Raw genomic sequence first — 19,098 nt, forward strand, 5'->3', positions numbered from 1 at the left:
GGGCAGTCAGAAGGGGGGTGGGTAGTCTGGGGGGTGGGCAGTCAGAAGAGGGTGGGTGGTCTGGGGGGGTGGGCAGTCAGAAGGGGGGTGGGTGGTCTGGTGGGTGGGTGGTCTGGAGGTGTGAGCGGGCAGTCTGGGGGTGGGTGGTCTGGGGGGGTGGTCAGTCAGAAGGGGCTGGGTGGTCTGGAATACCATGACTGTGTTATGTGCTGCCGTGTGATGGGAAAGTGTCAGTTGTCTCAGTTGGAAAAAGGGAAAGAGGAGGAGCGGACACTCGCTCACTCTGGAGTCCGACACTGTCAACAGCCACACAAGGAGCAGCAAAACTTCACAAAACACAACATAAATTAACTCAAAAGGGGCAATACTTAGAAATGAGAAGTGCACACGCACGCGCATGCAGGCACTCATGCATGTACGCCCACCCGCCCATGCATGTACATGCACACCCGCCCATGCATGTACATGCACACCCGCCCATGCATGTACATGCACACCCGCCCATGTGTGTACACACACCCGCCCATGCATGTACATGCACACCCGCCCATGCATGTACATGCACACCCGCCCATGTGTGTACACACACCCGCACATGTGTGTACACACATACACCAACATGTAAGCAAACACACACACACACACACACACACATCCAGATGTACAGACACATACACACACCCCCACACATATGCATGCGCATGTCCACACATGCACACAGCATGCACATACATGCACACGCAGATGCACACATATAAATACACACTCCCACATACACACACTGCACACGCGCATCCACATGCACGCACACCCACACACACATCCGCACACCCATACACTGACACACACCGATACGTGCACACACACACACATACACACCCATATACGTACATGACCATGCATGCACTTGCACACATACACATGCAAACACACACCAATATCCACACACGCACAGGCACAGGTGCTGCACGGGTGGGTGGAGATGCAGGTCAGCTCTGATGGACAACTGAAAGTGGACAGTGAGGTGAGTGTGATGGGGGAAGGCTCCGTGTGTGTGGGAGAGGCTGGCACGAGGCACCAAAAGGCCCTGCCACACACACACACTCCCCCTCCGGAACCACTCGTGGTCTGGCTGTGTGCAGCTGAACTGCTAGAGAGGGGAGGGAGGATATGGGGGGAGGACTCGTGAAGCCTGTAAATGAAGCTGCAAGACACCATTACACAATATTCAGTGAAAGTGAAAATATTTTCAGATTATAAAGTGACAAAATGTGTTCACCTGTGCAATGAATAGTGATCAGAATTTCTTAACTTTTCTATGCCTACCACTTCTTCTAGGTGCTGCCCTGACATCTGCAGCTAGGGTGGAGACAGCCTGTGTAATGCTTGGCCTGTTGTCTCTGATGACTTTGACGTGGGTCCTCTGGAGAGCCGAGGCCTTGAGGGCATCTCTTGCTCTGGCTGTCCTCCTGTGGGCCAGCGGCTCCCTCTGCAGTGACAGAGGATGAGGTTGAGGGGGTCACAGGCAAAGGGGACTCAGGGGGAGTGGTCAGCCAGGGGTGTCCAGCTGCTGCTCCTCCTCCCTTCGGGTTTCCGAGGGCCCCGGCCTGACTCCTTGAGGGGAAGGAGCACCTGGAGGGACTTCGAGAGGCCCCATTTCCCTCTCATGTTGCCACTGCAGGAACTCACCCATGGCTCCCGCGATGGAGTGTGGGTCTGTGCGCATCTCCACGTTCTGCTGGACCAGGGTCTCCATGGTGTCCACCACCCTCCCCATGGAGAGTTCCATACGCACACATGTGGGCACCACTTCATCAGAGAGCAGGCAGACGCACTCCTCTGACTCATGTACCACTCTGCTGAGGGCTTCCAACAGCTCTGTGTGATGTTACCCCACCTTCTGCTGACTCTCCAGGATGAGCTGGAAGGCTGAGTCCAGGGGCTCATCATCTAACTCGGACCTCACAGATGCCTCTTCCCCAGCAGTCCTCTGAGTGCCTGGGAGCTGGGCTGAACCTGCCTCCTCCTGCTGTGGACACGTGTCCATGCGGTGACCACCAGATTGTGAACCTGAGCCTGCTCTAGATCTAGGTCCCACTGAGGTGTGTGTCTCTGCGCTGGTGCAGGGTGTGGGTAAGCGCTGTGACGGGCCTTCCAGGCTGCTTATTTCCAGCTCTTCAATGGAGGAGGTGTCCTCTTGGCTGGAGGTGAGGTTGTGGATGGAGTTGAGGGACTGACTGGCTGAGGGTGTTGGTCACTTGGCAGAGTTCCCTGTGAACCAGAGATAATGAGTGCCTGGCAGCAGAGTCAAAAGCAGGAGAGAGAGACACTCACAGTTACATTGAGAGAGGGATGATATGATGCAGGATTCTCATGTGGGTGTTCACCACCGACCTCACTGCCACCGCAGGCAGGGTCCACACCCTCACCAGTCAGCACGATGGCTGCTTCTCAAAGTGAGTGAGGGGCCTAATGTGGGCCACTCCACACACCCCCAGTCTGGGGCCTCTCCCTGCTGATGTGAGCCAGCTTCTCCTGCATGAAAACAGGTGGAGAGAGTGTGAGCAGGACACATGGCGCTGAGTGGAATGTTTGTGTGGTGAGCGGAGACATGGACAGGATGAGGAATCAAACTCGAGAGGATATGATCCTGATGGGGATGTGAGGGTGTGTGTGAGAGTTAGTGGTGTTGTCCCCTGAGGTGTGAGATCCCTGTGGGTGTGTGATGGGTTTGGGAGTGTGTGAGTTGAGAATGATGAGTGGGTGACTTACCCTGATGGAACAGGTGAGATCATTCATCCTCTTCCTGTACTGGATGGCTGACCTCCTCTGTGCTCCGGGGGCACTGACTGCCCTGCCACTGTCTCCCAGGCCGGATTGGTGACTCTGGTGGACCTCCTGCGGCCAGAGTGAGAGTAGAGGATGTTGCACTGGGGCCTCCACTGTACCCAGTAGGTACCCGGGGGAGGTGTCGGTGAATCTGGGAGCAGCGTGTTTCTTCCCATTGGCAGCCATCAGTTCCCAGCAGCTTCCTATCCCTTGAGGAGAGCTGGCTCTGTGCCTTTAAATATAGGGCCCGGTTTACTGAAGGCCTGAGGTGATGGTGGGGCAGGCGAATCAGAGGCTGCCTCCCTCCCCCCCCCGCCCCCCCCAGTGACCCGCCGTGTTTCCCGGGAATGTGTGATTAATGAAGCAGACCGGGATGATACGGTACAAAAAGCCACCACTGCAGCCACTGGGTAGAGTCGGATTTTTTCCACCTGCTACCACACTTATTGCAAATCTGGTCCGATTCCACCCAGTGTGTATTTTGTTCATTCTTTATTCAAAGTTCATGTTAGGGATCAGCTGGCACTGTGCATGGTAAAGGACGTTATGTGAGATCACTCTCAGTGAGGCTAATTGAAATATTGTAGGTGAACTCAAATCCCTGTAAAGACCCTGCCAGCCTACACCCTGAGATGGATCCACATGTGGACAGCAGCGATGCCATCTTATATACCCCTCTTACCTTGACTGATTGTTCCCACCACCCACCCTACACATCCTGAATGTCGAGCCCTTCCTCCTTCCACTCCTCCATGTCCCTGACCCCAATCCACACCTTCCCCACACCTCGCCATTGACTCACACTTGCCCTCCTGAGCCTTCATTCGAGCTGCCATTCTCTTGCTCCCCTCCTGTCTGCCACAGAATGTAACAATTAAGGAAAACCACTGACCTCAAACATAAACCTGACTTTGTCATGCCACCTTTAAACGAATGTGAAATGAGTGCAACAAGATTCTTGGGCACCACTTACTCTATCTTGAAGGTAGGACATAATTTTGAAAACTTTTATGCTAATGAGTATTCTTGGCATACAAATGTCACTCACCATCCTGACTTGGAAATATACCGCCCATTCCTTCATTGTCGCTGGGTCAAAATCCTGCAACTCCCTTCCTAACAGCACTGTGGGTGTACCTACACCACATGGACTGCAAGAAGGCAGCTCACCACCACTTTCTCAAGGGAAATTAGGGGTGGGTAATAAATGCTGGCCCAGCCAGCAACACCCACATCCCGTGAATGGTTAAAAAAACTACATGTGGGAACCCGACACAGGACAACATGAAACTCAGTACACCACAAACACGCCACAAACACGCCACACACACGCCACTGACTTTATCTCTGCAACTCAACCTGCCATTGGGAAACCCAAACTTTGGCTCCCACCAAAGTCAGTCACCCCACAGCTCTTCAGAATGGCAGCACCACTGGGGAGACTGTGGTTACTGCTGGAACAATATCTACCGGAGTTCCAGGATTGCAGAACAATCCAGGCCACAGGTAATTAATAGCAGGAGCTGTTTCATGGGGTGGGGTTTGTGGGTAGAGGGGTGTAGCGGTAGACAGCAAAGGCAGCAGGATAGCTCTCATCGGGCTTTCTCCTCTTCCCTATGTCGTGTCCCTCCATCAGGCATTGAGTGCCTTTGAACGAGGGGTTTCACCCTGCCACTCCCCCCACCCCTGGGGAGACCAGAACAGTTTTACCTGTTGTGATAACCACATGTTGACAGGCCTGCCCCCACTGGGTTAACACCCGATGTGGCCCTTAGGTGGTCACCAATTACCCACTTCTGGCCCTGAACTGGAGGTGGGGCAGGAAGTTCAACCGCTGGCCTTCTCACCCCTGACTTAATTCTGGCAGAGTTGGGAAGGGGGTGGGATTCAGGCACACCTCCATCACACCTCATTAAATTCCCTTTCCACCTCCAAACCTACCATGAGGGCAGCCATCAAATCCACCCATGGGACAGAATATTGAACTCGGCGTGCCTATGGGTGTCCAACCCGATCGGACGCGAAATTGCACGAGATGATGTCGGGTGAATGTCCCAACATCATCCCACACCCACGCCATATTTCGGTCAGCGGGCATGTGTGTCTATTGGAAGCTCATCCACCGACAATTAAGAAGACAATTGAAGTTGTTAAAGTTCCAACTGTCCCTCATTTTTCGTGGTCCATCCAATCTTACAGTTGGCGGACGGGTGAATCTGTCAGGCAGACTTTGCACTTTTTGATGAAACTTCATCCAAGGGCAGGGTGAGGTTTCTGTTATTAAATTTAAAAAAGCATATGGACAGAATTTTCATCATGCGTACATTCAAGTGACTGATTCTGATGCGTGGACATTTTTTTTGTGATTTCAAGGTCTTTATTTATTGGTTTTAAACTCTTCAGCCCCCCAAGGCAGCTCTCAGCCTTCAGGGAGCTTTCATTCCATACTCACCCCGCACCCACACTTATATCATCGCCTGCCCTCCTCCCACCCCACCATTCTGTACTCACCCCGCGCCCACACTTACATCATCGCCTGCCCTCCCACCACCCCACCATTCTGTACTCACCCCGCGCCCACACTTACATCATCGCCTGCCCTCCCACCACCCCACCATTCTGTACTCACACCACACCCACACTTACATCATCGCCTGCCCTCCCACCACCCCCCCACCATTCTGTACTCACACCACACCCACACTTACATCATCGCCTGCCCTCCTCCCACCCCACCATTCTGTACTCACACCACACCCACACTTACATCATCGCCTGCCCTCCTCCCACCCCACCATTCTGTACTCACACCACACCCACACTTACATCATCGCCTGCCCTCCCACCACCCCCCCACCATTCTGTACTCACACCACACCCACACTTACATCATCGCCTGCCCTCCTCCCACCCCCCCACCATTCTGTACTCACCCCACACCCACACTTACATCATCGCCTGCCCTCCTCCCACCCCACCATTCTGTACTCACCCCACACCCACACTTACATCATCGCCTGCCCTCCCACCCCACCGTTCTGTACTCACCCCACACCCACACTTACATCATCGCCTGCCCTCCTCCCACCCCACCATTCTGTACTCACCCCACACCCACACTTACATCATTGCCTGCCCTCCCACCACCCCACCATTCTGTACTCACCCCACACCCACACTTACATCATCGCCTGCCCTCCCACCACCACCCCACCATTCTGTACTCACCCCACACCCATACTTACATCATCGCCTGCCCTCCCACCACCACCCCACCATTCTGTACTCACCCCACACCCACACTTACATCATCGCCTGCCCTCCTCCCACCCCACCATTCTGTACTCACACCACACCCACACTTACATCATCGCCTGCCCTCCCACCCCCCCACCATTCTGTACTCACACCACACCCACACTTACATCATCGCCTGCCCTCCCACCACCCCACCATTCTGTACTCACCCCACACCCACACTTACATCATCGCCTGCCCTCCCACCCCACCATTCTGTACTCACCCCGCGCCCACACTTACATCATCGCCTGCCCCCCCACCATTCTGTACTCACACCACATCCACACTTACATCATCGCCTGCCCTCCCACCACCCCCCCACCATTCTGTACTCACACCACACCCACACTTACATCATCGCCTGCCCTCCTCCCACCACCCCACCATTCTGTACCCACCCCACACCCACACTTACATCATCGCCTGCCCTCCTCCCACCCCACCATTCTGTACTCACCCCACACCCACACTTACATCATCGCCTGCCCTCCCACCCCACCATTCTGTACTCACCCCACGCCCACACTTACATCATCGCCTGCCCTCCCACCACCACCCCACCATTCTGTACTCACCCCGCGCCCACACTTACATCATCGCCTGCCCTCCTCCCACCCCACCATTCTGTACTCACCCCACACCCACACTTACATCATCGCCTGCCCTCCCACCCCACCATTCTGTACTCACCCCACACCCACACTTACATCATCGCCTGCCCTCCTCCCACCCCACCATTCTGTACTCACCCCACACCCACACTTACATCATCGCCTGCCCTCCTCCCACCCCACCATTCTGTACTCACCCCACACCCACACTTACATCATCGCCTGCCCTCCCACCCCACCATTCTGTACTCACCCCACGCCCACACTTACATCATCGCCTGCCCTCCCACCACCCCACCATTCTGTACTCACCCCGCGCCCACACTTACATCATCGCCTGCCCTCCTCCCACCACCCCACCATTCTGTACTCACCCCGCGCCCACACTTACATCATCGCCTGCCCTCCCACCACCCCACCATTCTGTACTCACCCCACACCCACACTTACATCATCGCCTGCCCTCCCACCACCACCCCACCATTCTGTACTCACCCCGCGCCCACACTTACATCATCGCCTGCCCTCCCACCCCACCATTCTGTACTCACCCCACACCCACACTTACATCATCGCCTGCCCTCCTCCCACCCCACCATTCTGTACTCACCCCACACCCACACTTACATCATCGCCTGCCCTCCTCCCACCACCCCCCCACCATTCTGTACTCACCCCACACCCACACTTACATCATCGCCTGCCCTCCTCCCACCCCACCATTCTGTACTAACCCCACACCCACACTTACATCATCGCCTGCCCTCCTCCCACCCCACCATTCTGTACTCACCCCACACCCACAATTACATCATCGCCTGCCCTCCCACCACCACCCCATCATTCTGTACTCACCCCACACCCACACTTACATCATCGCCTGCCCTCCCACCCCCCCACCATTCTGTACTCACACCACACCCACACTTACATCATCGCCTGCCCTCCCACCACCACCCCACCATTCTGTACTCACCCCACACCCACACTTACATCATCGCCTGCCCTCCCACCACCCCACCATTCTGTACTCACACCACACCCACACTTACATCATCGCCTGCCCTCCCACCACCCCACCATTCTGTACTCACCCCACACCCACACTTACATCATCGCCTGCCCTCCCACCACCCCACCATTCTGTACTCACCCCACACCCACACTTACATCATCGCCTGCCCTCCCACCACCCCACCATTCTGTACTCACCCCACACCCACACTTACATCATCGCCTGCCCTCCTCCCACCCCACCATTCTGTACTCACCCCACACCCACACTTACATCATCGCCTGCCCTCCCACCACCACCCCACCATTCTGTACTCACACCACACCCACACTTACATCACCGCCTGCCCTCCTCCCACCCCACCATTCTGTACTCACCCCACACCCACACTTACATCATCGCCTGCCCTCCTCCCACCCCACCATTCTGTACTCACCCCGCGCCCACACTTACATCATCGCCTGCCCTCCCACCACCACCCCACCATTCTGTACTCACCCCACACCCACACGTACATCATCGCCTGCCCTCCCACCACCCCACCATTCTGTACTCACCCCACACCCACACTTACATCATCGCCTGCCCTCCCACCACCCCACCATTCTGTACTCACCCCACACCCACACTTACATCATTGCCTGCCCTCCCACCACCCCACCATTCTGTACACACCCCACACCCACACTTACATCATCGCCTGCCCTCCCACCACCCCACCATTCTGTACTCACCCCACACCCACACTTACATCATCGCCTGCCCTCCCACCACCCCACCATTCTGTACTCACCCCACACCCACACTTACATCATCGCCTGCCCTCCTCCCACCCCACCATTCTGTACTCACCCCACACCCACACTTACATCATCGCCTGCCCTCCCACCACCACCCCACCATTCTGTACTCACACCACACCCACACTTACATCATCGCCTGCCCTCCTCCCACCCCACCATTCTGTACTCACCCCACACCCACACTTACATCATCGCCTGCCCTCCTCCCACCCCACCATTCTGTACTCACCCCGCGCCCACACTTACATCATCGCCTGCCCTCCCACCACCACCCCACCATTCTGTACTCACCCCACACCCACACTTACATCATCGCCTGCCCTCCCACCACCCCACCATTCTGTACTCACCCCACACCCACACTTACATCATCGCCTGCCCTCCCACCCCACCATTCTGTACTCACCCCACACCCACACTTACATCATCGCCTGCCCTCCCACCCCACCATTCTGTACTCACCCCACACCCACACTTACATCATCGCCTGCCCTCCCACCACCACCCCCCCACCATTCTGTACTCACCCCACACCCACACTTACATCATCGCCTGCCCTCCTCCCACCCCACCATTCTGTACTCACCCCGCGCCCACACTTACATCACCGCCTGCCCTCCTCCCACCCCACCATTCTGTACTCACCCCGCGCCCACACTTACATCATCGCCTGCCCTCCCACCACCCCACCATTCTGTACTCACCCCGCGCCCACACTTACATCATCGCCTGCCCTCCCACCCCACCATTCTGTACTCACCCCACACCCACACTTACATCAGCGCCTGCCCTCCTCCCACCACCACCCCAGCAGCGCTGTGCATTTCAGCGCTTGCACCATGCTGGCTGGCTGTTCATTGGCCAGCCAGGGTGAAATCGCAGCCGGGGGCTGACCGTGGTCAGCGGTCCATTCCACGGCCACTCCTGGGCCCATCAATCACACCCACACACTGACCTAAAAATCCTACCCATGAGTTGTTATTACCCAGGATCAGGGACACCCAAGATAAATATCTTACATTAAATTTATTGAAATGTTGAATAAAAAATACAATCCCCAAAGCAATGGTTATATCTACATTGGTAATATTTTGCAGTGCTGCATTGAAACTAGTTTCAGTTAAACATAAGACTGTGTGTTACAGGAATTCCGTTGGCCTCATTATGGAAGGGACATTATGGAAGAGATGCTGGAGATCCGAGTTTATAACCACAGCAAAGTCTTCAGTAACCGGTGAGTGTTGAGAACCTGCAAAGCCCTCAGGAGATGGAAGGTTTGAATCAGTTTGATTCAGTGCAGGTTGGGAGTGCAAGTTTCAGATTGCTTCAGTTACAATAGGGCTTGAGGAGGGTTGTGGATATACTGTCTGGGGGTGCTCCAGTCTGGGGGGCAGAGAGGGTTGGGCGTACGGTAGTGGGATGGGGGCTGGGGTGCTTCTATACTACTAGCAGTAGTAAAACTTATTAGGAGCAATAAGGTTTATTAATTATAAATTAATGCAGAAAAATAAATTAATTAATGCATAATAAAGATGGCAGGGAAGGTGATGTGTTACAGATGCAGTATTTAGGTGATGATGGAGGCAGTGTGATTCACAGCAGTCACGTGTTTGAGGAACTTTGGCTCAGAACCTATAAGATGGAGGCCGAGCTGCAGACACTGCAATACATCAAGGAGAGGGAAAGTTACCTGGACACTTTGTTCCAGAAGGCAGTCACACCCTTAGACTAAGGTCAATTGATTTGTTCCATGGCCAGAGACAGGAAGATGTGACTGCAAGTGAGGCAGGTATGGGGACCAAGGTAGAAGTGAGGATCTTCAGCCCTTGCAATTGTCTAACAGGTTTGAGGTTCTTGCAGCCTGTATGGATGAGATTGGGGGCTGCAGGGTGGATTAGCACACTGACCATGGCACCATGGTACAGGAAAAAATTCAAGCGGGGGCAGTTAATAGGAACGTAATGATAGTTGGGGACAGTATAGTCAGAGGGATAGATTCAGTTCTCTGTAGCAAAGAGTGGGAGTCCAGACGGCTGTGTTGCCTGCCCAGTGTCAGGGCTCAGGACATCTGCTCAGGGCTGGAGAGGAACTTGCAGAGTGAGGGGGAGGATCCAGTTGTTGTGGTCCATGTAGGTACCAACAACATAGGCAGGACTAGGGAAAACAGATTCTGCTTAGAGAGTATGAGCAGTGAGGGGCTAAATTAAAAAGCAGAACATCAAAGCCACAAGAAAATTGGCATAGGGTAAATAGGATTAGAGAGATGACTGCGTGACTCAAAGACTGCTGTGGGAGAAATGGGTTTCGATTCATGGGGCACTGGCATCAGTACTGGGGAAAGTGGGAGCTGTACTATTAGGATAGGCTTCAGCTGAACTGTACTGGGAGCAGTGTTCTGGCGAGTCACATAACTAGGGTGATAGATAGGGTTTTGAACTAAATAGTTGGGGGGGGAGGGGAAGGGGTCATGTGAGGGAAGATTTAGTAAATCAAAGAGTAACAATGAGGTATTAGAGCAGGGTAGAAATTTGGGTGATGATAACCAGAGTGTGGCAGGAAGGGACAGAGAGAAAAAACTTAAGATTGCACCAGCAGATAAGGCCAGAGAGTGCAAAAATGGTGAAAAGGTAGAATTAAAGGCTCTGTATCTGAATGTGCGTAGCATTTGTAATAAAATGGATAAATTGTTAGCACAGATTTTTGAAAAATGTCTGACCTGATAGTCATTTAAGGAGCCATGGTTGCAGGGTGACCAAGGCCAGGACCTGAATATTGAAGGGTATTTGACATTTTGGAAAGATGGGAAGCAAGGAAAAGGTGATGAGGTAGCTCTGTTAATTAAGGGTGTCGATCGTACAGTAGACAGAGATAACTTAGCTCGAAAGATCAAGATGTAGAATCGGTTTGGGTAAAGATAAGAAATAGGAAAGGTAAGGGGTCACTTGTGCAGTTGCTAAAGCCCTGCTAACAGCAGTAACACAGTAGGACAGGGTATACAGGAAAAAATAAAAGGGGCGTATAAGAAAGGTACTGCAGTAATCATGGGTGACTTTAATCTACAGGTAGATTGGGCGAATCAGTTTGGCAAAGGTAGCCTGGAGCATGTGTTCATAGAGTGTATGCGGGACAATTTCTTAAAGCAGCACATTCCAGAGCCAATTAAGGAGTAGACTACTCTAGAATTGGTGATAAGCAATAAAACAGGATTAATCAATAACCTCATGGTAAAGGAGCCTTTAGGTGACAGCAATCATAACATGATAGAATTCCATCTTCAGTTTGAAGGGACAAAGTGTGCGACAAATATTTAAAACTTGAATAAAGGTAACTACAAAGGTATAAAGGCAGAATTGACTAATAAAATTGGGAAGCTAGATTAAAAGATAGGACAGTAGCAGGTGCAGTAAGCAGTGAAGGCAGCAAATAGTATGTTGGCCGTCATTGCGAAAGGACTTGAGTACAGGAGCAAGGATGTCTTACTGTGTCTGTACAAGACCTTGGTGAGACCCCACCTGAAGCATTGTTTGCAGTTTTGGTCTCGCTACCTAAGAAAGGATACACTTACCATAGAGGGAGTGCAGTGAAGGTTCACCAGGCTGATTCCTGGGATGGCAGGATTGTTGTATGAGGAGAGATTGGGCTGACTAGGCCTGTATTCGCTGGAGTTTAGAAGTATGAGAGGGGTTCTCATTGAAATGTATAAAATTCTGACAGGGCTGGACAGACTGGATGTAGGGATGATGTTTCCTCTGGCTGGGGGGCTCTAGAACAAGGGGTCACAGTCTCAGGGTAGGCCATTTAGGACTGAGATGCGGAGAAACTTCTTCATACTCAGAGGGTGGTGAATCTGTGGAATTCTCTACCACAGAGGCTGTGGAGGCCAAGACACTGAATATATTTAAGGAGGAAACTGATAGAATTCTGGACTCTAAAGCTTCAAGGGTATGGGGAGAGAGTGGGAGTATGGTGTTCAGATAGGAGGATCAGCCATGATCATATTGAAAGGCAGAGCAGGCTCGAAGGGCCAAATGATCTACTCCTATTTTTTATGTTTCTATGATATTATAGATGCAGCAGACTTTAATAATGCTCAGAAAAGATTTATCCATGTGGGAAATAAAGACTCTTTGAGAAACTGCAGCATCCATGGCTAAATAGGGAAGTTAAGGATAGTATCAAATTGAAAAGAACATTGTACAAATCTGCAAAGATTAGTGGTGGGTCAGAGATTGGACAAATTTTAAAAACCAGCAGAAAATGACTTAAAGTAATAAAGAGGGAGGAAGTAAAGTACGAAAGAAAGCTAGCTAGTAATATAAAAACCGATAGTAAGAGTTTCTACAAGTATTTAAATAGGAAAAGAGTAACTTAGCTTGTGTTGGTCCTCTAGAGAGTGAGTCTGGGAAATTGATAATGGAAAACAAGGAAATGGCAGAAGTGTTGAACAAATATTTTGTGTCTGTCTTCACTGTAGACAACGTAGAGAACTTCCCAAAGATGCTTGAAAATCAAAAGGTGAATGGGAGGGAGGAACTTAAAACAATCACCATCACCAGGGAAAAGGTGCTGGGAAAACTGTTAGATCCAAAGGCTGACAAGTCCCCAGGACCAGATGGCCTGCATCCTAGGGTCTTAAAAGATGTAGCTGCAGAGATGGTAGTTATAAGTAGGCATATATAGTAGGCATTGGTTATAACCTTCCAAAATTCCTTAGATTCTGGAAGGGTCCCAGCTGACTGGAAAATAGCAAATGTAACACCTTTATTCCAGAAAGGAGGGAGACAGAAAACAGGAAACATTTGTCATAGGGAACTTGCTAGAATCCATTATTAAGGAGGTTATAGCAGGATACTAAGAAAGTCATAATGTAATCAGGCAGAATCAAAATGATTTTGTGAAAAGGAAATCACATTTAACTAATTTATTAGAGTTTTTTTAAGGAAGTAACAAGCAAGGTGGATAATGGGGAACCTGTAGATGTGGTGTACTTGAATTCCTAAAAGGTATTTGATAAGGTGCCACATAAAAGGTGACTTCACAAGAAAAGAGCACATGGTGTAGAGGGTAACATATTAGCATGAATAAAGAATTAGATAGCTAACAGAAAACAGAGAGTAGAGATAAATGGGTCTTTTTTGGGTTGGTAAGATGTAACAAGTGGAGTGCGACAGGGATCAGTGCTGGGGCATCAACTATTTACAAATTATATCAATGATTTGGATGAAGGGACGGAATGTATGGTAGCTAAATTTGCCAATGACATGGATAGGTAGGAAAGTGAGTTGTTATGAGAAGGTAGAGGCTGCAAAGGGATATAGACAGATTAAGTGAATGGGCAGAAGTTTGGCAGGTGGAGTATAATGTGGGAAATTGTGAACTTGTCCAGTTGGCAGGAAGAATAGAAAAACAGTGAGAGATTGCAGAACCCAGAGGTAGAGAGGGATCTGGGTGTCCTGGGACGGGAATCACAGAAGGCTAGTTTGCTGGTACAGCAAGTGATTAGGAAGGCAAATGGAATGTTTTTGTTTATTTCAAGGGGAATGGAATATAAAAATAGGGATGTTTTGCTGCAGTTGTACAGAGCCTTGGTGAGGCCACATCTGGAGCACTGTGTACAGTTTTGGTCTCCATATCTGAAAAAGGATTTAATTGCATTAGAAACAGTTCAGAAAAGGTTCACTCAACTCATTTCTGGAATGAGGGGCTTATCTTATGGAGAAAGGTTGAACAGGTTGAGCCAAACCCATTGGAGTTTAGAGGAATGAGAGATGATCTTATTGAAACACATAAGTTCGTGAAGGGATTTGATAGGGTGGATACTGGGAGGATGTTTCCTTTTGTAGGGGAGACTAAAATTAGGAGACGCAGTTTAAGAATAAGAGGCCTACCTTTTAATATGGAAATGAGGAGATATTTTTCTCTCAGAGGGTCATTAGTCTGTGGAATTCTCTTCCCCAGAGAGCAGTGGAGGCTGGGTCACTGAATTTATTCAAGGCTGAGTTAGACAGATTTTCAAAAGAAAAGGGACTCAAGGGTTATGGGGGACAGAGAGAAAAGTGGAGCTGAGACCACAACCAGATCAACCATGATCTTATCAAATAGCAGAGCAGGTTTGAAGGGCCGAATGGCCTACACCTGCTCCTGAGTCTCCTATGTTCCTATTTGGGAGTGCTATGTTGTCACAGCATGTTAGGTGCTATCTTGTACTTTGCCGCATGGTAAATGCTGCTTTGGGAGATGGTGACTGAATTCAAGAGGCAAAGGGTTTAATTCACCCTGGAAATATTTAAACCCAAATTGTTCCAGTGATTTTAACACTTGCAGTTTTATTAATTGTTTATTAAATTTCCACCATGATTCATTCTGGCTAATTTTTGATTGAAAAACATTTGAACTATCTGATAATCTGAATGAAGAAATGTATATAAAAGAGCCTCCGGGAATTGAAGACGAAATTCAGCAGTATTTCTCCTCCACCAGCTTTTTCATTCAGTGTCTCGCATATTAGCCTCGTTCTCTGATTGGTCACTGCCACTCATACCAGCTGCTTCGCTCCTGGGACACTCTGATCAGGATTGGCCAGCTTCACTTCCTAGATCCAGTTGAGGCAGTTAATCTAGGAAGGGCAGGGCTGGACTAGACTGGGCTGGACTAGACTGGGCTGGACCAGACTGGACTAGATTGGACTGGGCTGGACTAGACTGCACTGGGCTGGACTAGACTGCACTGGGCTGGACTAGACTGCACTGGGCTGGACTAGAATGCACTGGGCTGGACTAGACTGGACTGGGCTGGACTAGACTGGACTGGAGTGGACTGGGTTGGACTAGACTGCACTGGGCTGGACTAGACTGGACTGGACTAGATTGGATTGGGCTGGACTAGACTGGCTGGACTGGGCTGGACTAGATTGGCTGGACTGGGCTGGACTAGACTGGCTAGACTAGGTTGGACTAGACTGGCTGGACTGTGCTGGACTGGACCGGACTGTGCTGGACTGGACCGGACTGTGCTGGACTGGACCGGACTGTGCTGGACTGGACCGGACTGTGCTGGACTGGACCGGACTGGGCTGGACTAGACTGGATCGGGCTGGACTAGACTGGCTGATCTGGGCTGAACTAGATTGGCTAGACTGGTCAGGCCTGGACTGGACAGGGCTGTACTCAACCGGACTGGTTTGACTAGATTGGCTAGACTGGGCAGGACTGGACTTGACTACGCTGGACTGGACCAGACTGGACTGGGCTACACTGGCTGGATTGGGCAGGACTGGAGTTGGCAGGGCTGGACTAGACCAGACTTGATTAGACCAGCTAGACTGGGCAGGGCTGGGCTTGTCTTGCCTGGACTGAACTAGTCTGGACTGGACTAGACTGGCTGAACTAGACTTGCTGGACTGGACTGGGCAGGACTGGACTGGGCAGGACTGGACTGGACTGGTCTGGCTGGACTGGGCAGAAGTGGGCTGGGTAGGACTGGACTACACTGGACTGGACTAGCTGGACTGGGAAGGGCTGGACTGGGCAAGGCTGGGCAGGACTGGACTGGATAGGGCTGGACCAGAAAGGACTGGACTGGTCTGGCTGGACTGGGCAGAACTGGGCCAGGGAGGGCTGGACTGGACTGGACTAACTGGACTGGACTAGACTGGCCAGACTGGGCAGGGCTGAATTGGACAGGGTTGGACTGGACAGGGTTGGACTGGACTGGTCTGGGTGGACTGGGCAGAACTTGGCCAGGCAGGGCTGGACTGGACTGGACTAGCTGGACTGGGAAGAGCTAGACTGGGCAGGACTGGACTGGACTAGACTGGCCAGACTGGGCAGGTCTGGACTGGGCAAGGCTGGACTGAATAGGATTGGGCAGGGGCTCCTCGTGGATCTAGCTATGAGAACAGAGAAGAAAGACAGCAGGAACCCTGCTCGATGAGGGGAGGTTTCTGTATGTAAATAAATCAATGTTTCTGGTCTTATCACATCCTCCAGAATCAGCCCAAGTCAGCTGTTGGGAAACTGGTCTCTGGACATACTATGTCAAAACAATCGAAGAATATGCTAAAAGCTGGAAGAGAAATTACGAACATATGGTGAATGGATGAATGATTTCATATGATTATTCCTCTTTGACAGGCTGCTGGGTCACCTACAGATCAGTCTTCAGCAGGTGGCGAAAACTGGTCGCTTAGCCCTAAAAGAAACTCTGGTTGACAAGAAGAATTCTCTGACGGATGTAAGTAGCACATTGTGTCTCTTTATTCAGATGATCAATAATTGAGGAAACAAGCAAAGGAAGACACTAAAATAATGTTTTATCCAATTTCTTCCTATTGATAATGGAGAGCCAGGGAGTGAGAGCTGGTGGCTGGAAACTCATCCAGACAGTCACAGACACACGCTCCGCTCCTGTGGGTGTAGGGACTTTGCAAGATGAGGTGGGGGGTGGGGGGGGGAACAGTCTCTAATTTGCCCCCTCCTGATCTGAGGCTGAGACACCGAGGCATATTACAGACCCCATCAGCAAACCTAACAAGAGTTTAATTTGGGATGGTCTTGGTCTGTAAATTTGGTTATAACCCTGTCCACACACAGTGAGTACCAGAAAAGTTATAAGATCATTTAATTTCTGATGGAAAAAATGCAATGATATTATCACTGAGTTCCTAAAAGATTCTGACATCATGTTTGGAGATGATTTCAGTGCTACAGTAAACTACTTGCAATCTAATCCAAGTTTCTTTATAGCTGTGAGGTGCAGAATTAGTGGTGTGTCTTCAGACAATGGAAGTCTATTTGGTCAGGAAGTGCTGCATCATTTGCTTTCGGGTCATTGGATTTGGTGAATAGCACAGCGCTTCTAAAAAAGGGTTCCCTGAAAACTTCTACAATGTAAACTGGAAGTGTGTTGTTGAAACAGAAATTCACTTTTTAAGTTTATTTAGGGTTTGTTATTAATATTTTCTGTTTTTAGAGTTTTTATTTCCTTTCCCTGATTTTAATCACTGCACCACTGGCGGCTATGCCTCTAGCTACCTGGCTTCTAAACTCTGGAATTCCCTCCGTAACCCTCTCTGACTCTCTACCTCACTTCCCTACCTTAAGACACTCCTTAAAACCGACATCTTTGACTGAGCCTTTGATCATCTGTCTTAGTATCTCCTTATGTGGCTCGGTGTCAGATTTTGTTTTCTAATGCTCCTGTGAAGCACGTTGGGACATTTTATTACATTAAGAGTTATAAATATAATTTGTTGTTGCTGTTCTATTTTTCATGTTGCCAGTTTTTCTTTCTTCATCATTCCTTGTGCCCCTATCTCATTGCTTGAAAATGGTTCCATGGACACCAGATCTTGCTTACATGGACATTCTTTATTGGAACCAGAAATGTTTGCTCTCTCTCAGCATGTCACAGTGCAGCTCAGATTAACAAACTCTGTACAAACTGGAGACTGAGCCTGAACAACACTTGGGTTATTGTTCAATTATGCAATATCTGGACTGACTAAGCTCCTCAAGGATTGCAGTGAATTTTCTTCATCAGCCAGGAAACTCGTGCAATGACCCCCGTCTGTCCCTTTGCACTTGGTAAAAGGAAACAATGTGAGAGCAGGTAAAAAATACCAGCAGAGCCAGAAAGGTGAAAAACCTGTTTGACTCAAGAATTTAAAAGGGCAGCCAATAATGAGCAAGCAAATTCACCTAACAACTGTTGCTATGAGTGTATTTAAAAATAATCACAAAGTTTGATTTGAACTGAGCTTCTGATTAGGATTTTCATTGCTACGTTTCAATTCTACATTTAACACACTTCAAAGAGAAAATGCTTTGGAATTTCTGCAGATTGAAACCCATGGATGTTGAAAGGACTCTTATTGTACACGCAGACCGCACACCCTCTGTGACATTCCCTCTGTACGTGCAGACCGCACACCCTCTGGAACATTCCCTCAGTACATGCAGACCGCACACCCTCTGTGACATTCCCTCTGTACGTGCAGACCGCACACCCTCTGTGACATTCCCTCTGTACACGCAGACCGCACACCCTCTGTGACATTCCCTCTGTACACGCAGACCGCACACCCTCTGTGACATTTCCTCTGTACACGCAGACCGCACACCCTCTGGGACATTCCCTCTGAATGGGGCAGTAAAAGCATCTTGTGTAACAGAAGTCCATGTGCTTATTGTATCCTTTAGATCTCATGTTGCTGGCATTAATTACTGTTTTTGGATATATTTTTACAAACTGAAGCCCTGGGCCAACATTTTCCCCCCATCGGGGGGTTAGAGCGGGACCGGACATGGATGGGTGGGCCTCTGATTGGCACCACCAGTTGGGGGCATGCCGCCATTTTACGGGGGGGCCAATTAAGGCCCGCCCAGCGTGTCATCTACCAGGAAGTGCTGTGTGCTCCCTGTGCGGGTCTGGGGGGGATTCCCTCTGTATGAAAGCACGCACAGATCTCCCTGAGGCAAAGTGCTGCCTCAGGGAGATCGTCTCCGATTTAAAATTTTAAATAAAGAGGTTTAAAAAATTT

The 19,098-nt window shown here is 50.4% G+C and overlaps 1 protein-coding gene across 3 annotated transcripts in view; it reads left to right on the forward strand.

Moving 5' to 3' along the window:
* Positions 1–19,098, forward strand: part of fer1l4 (fer-1 like family member 4) — a 351,889-nt gene that overhangs the window by 17,102 nt on the left and 315,689 nt on the right. For all 3 annotated transcript variants that reach the window (XM_041204900.1, XM_041204899.1, XM_041204901.1), the window contains exons 3-4: positions 9,704–9,792; positions 16,691–16,790. In XM_041204900.1, the coding sequence (XP_041060834.1) occupies positions 9,704–9,792; positions 16,691–16,790 (189 nt within the window). The remainder of the gene's footprint in view (positions 1–9,703; positions 9,793–16,690; positions 16,791–19,098) is intronic.

This window comes from Carcharodon carcharias, chromosome 14 (genome assembly GCF_017639515.1).
Source record: "Carcharodon carcharias isolate sCarCar2 chromosome 14, sCarCar2.pri, whole genome shotgun sequence".
Taxonomy (NCBI): Eukaryota; Metazoa; Chordata; class Chondrichthyes; order Lamniformes; family Lamnidae; genus Carcharodon; species Carcharodon carcharias.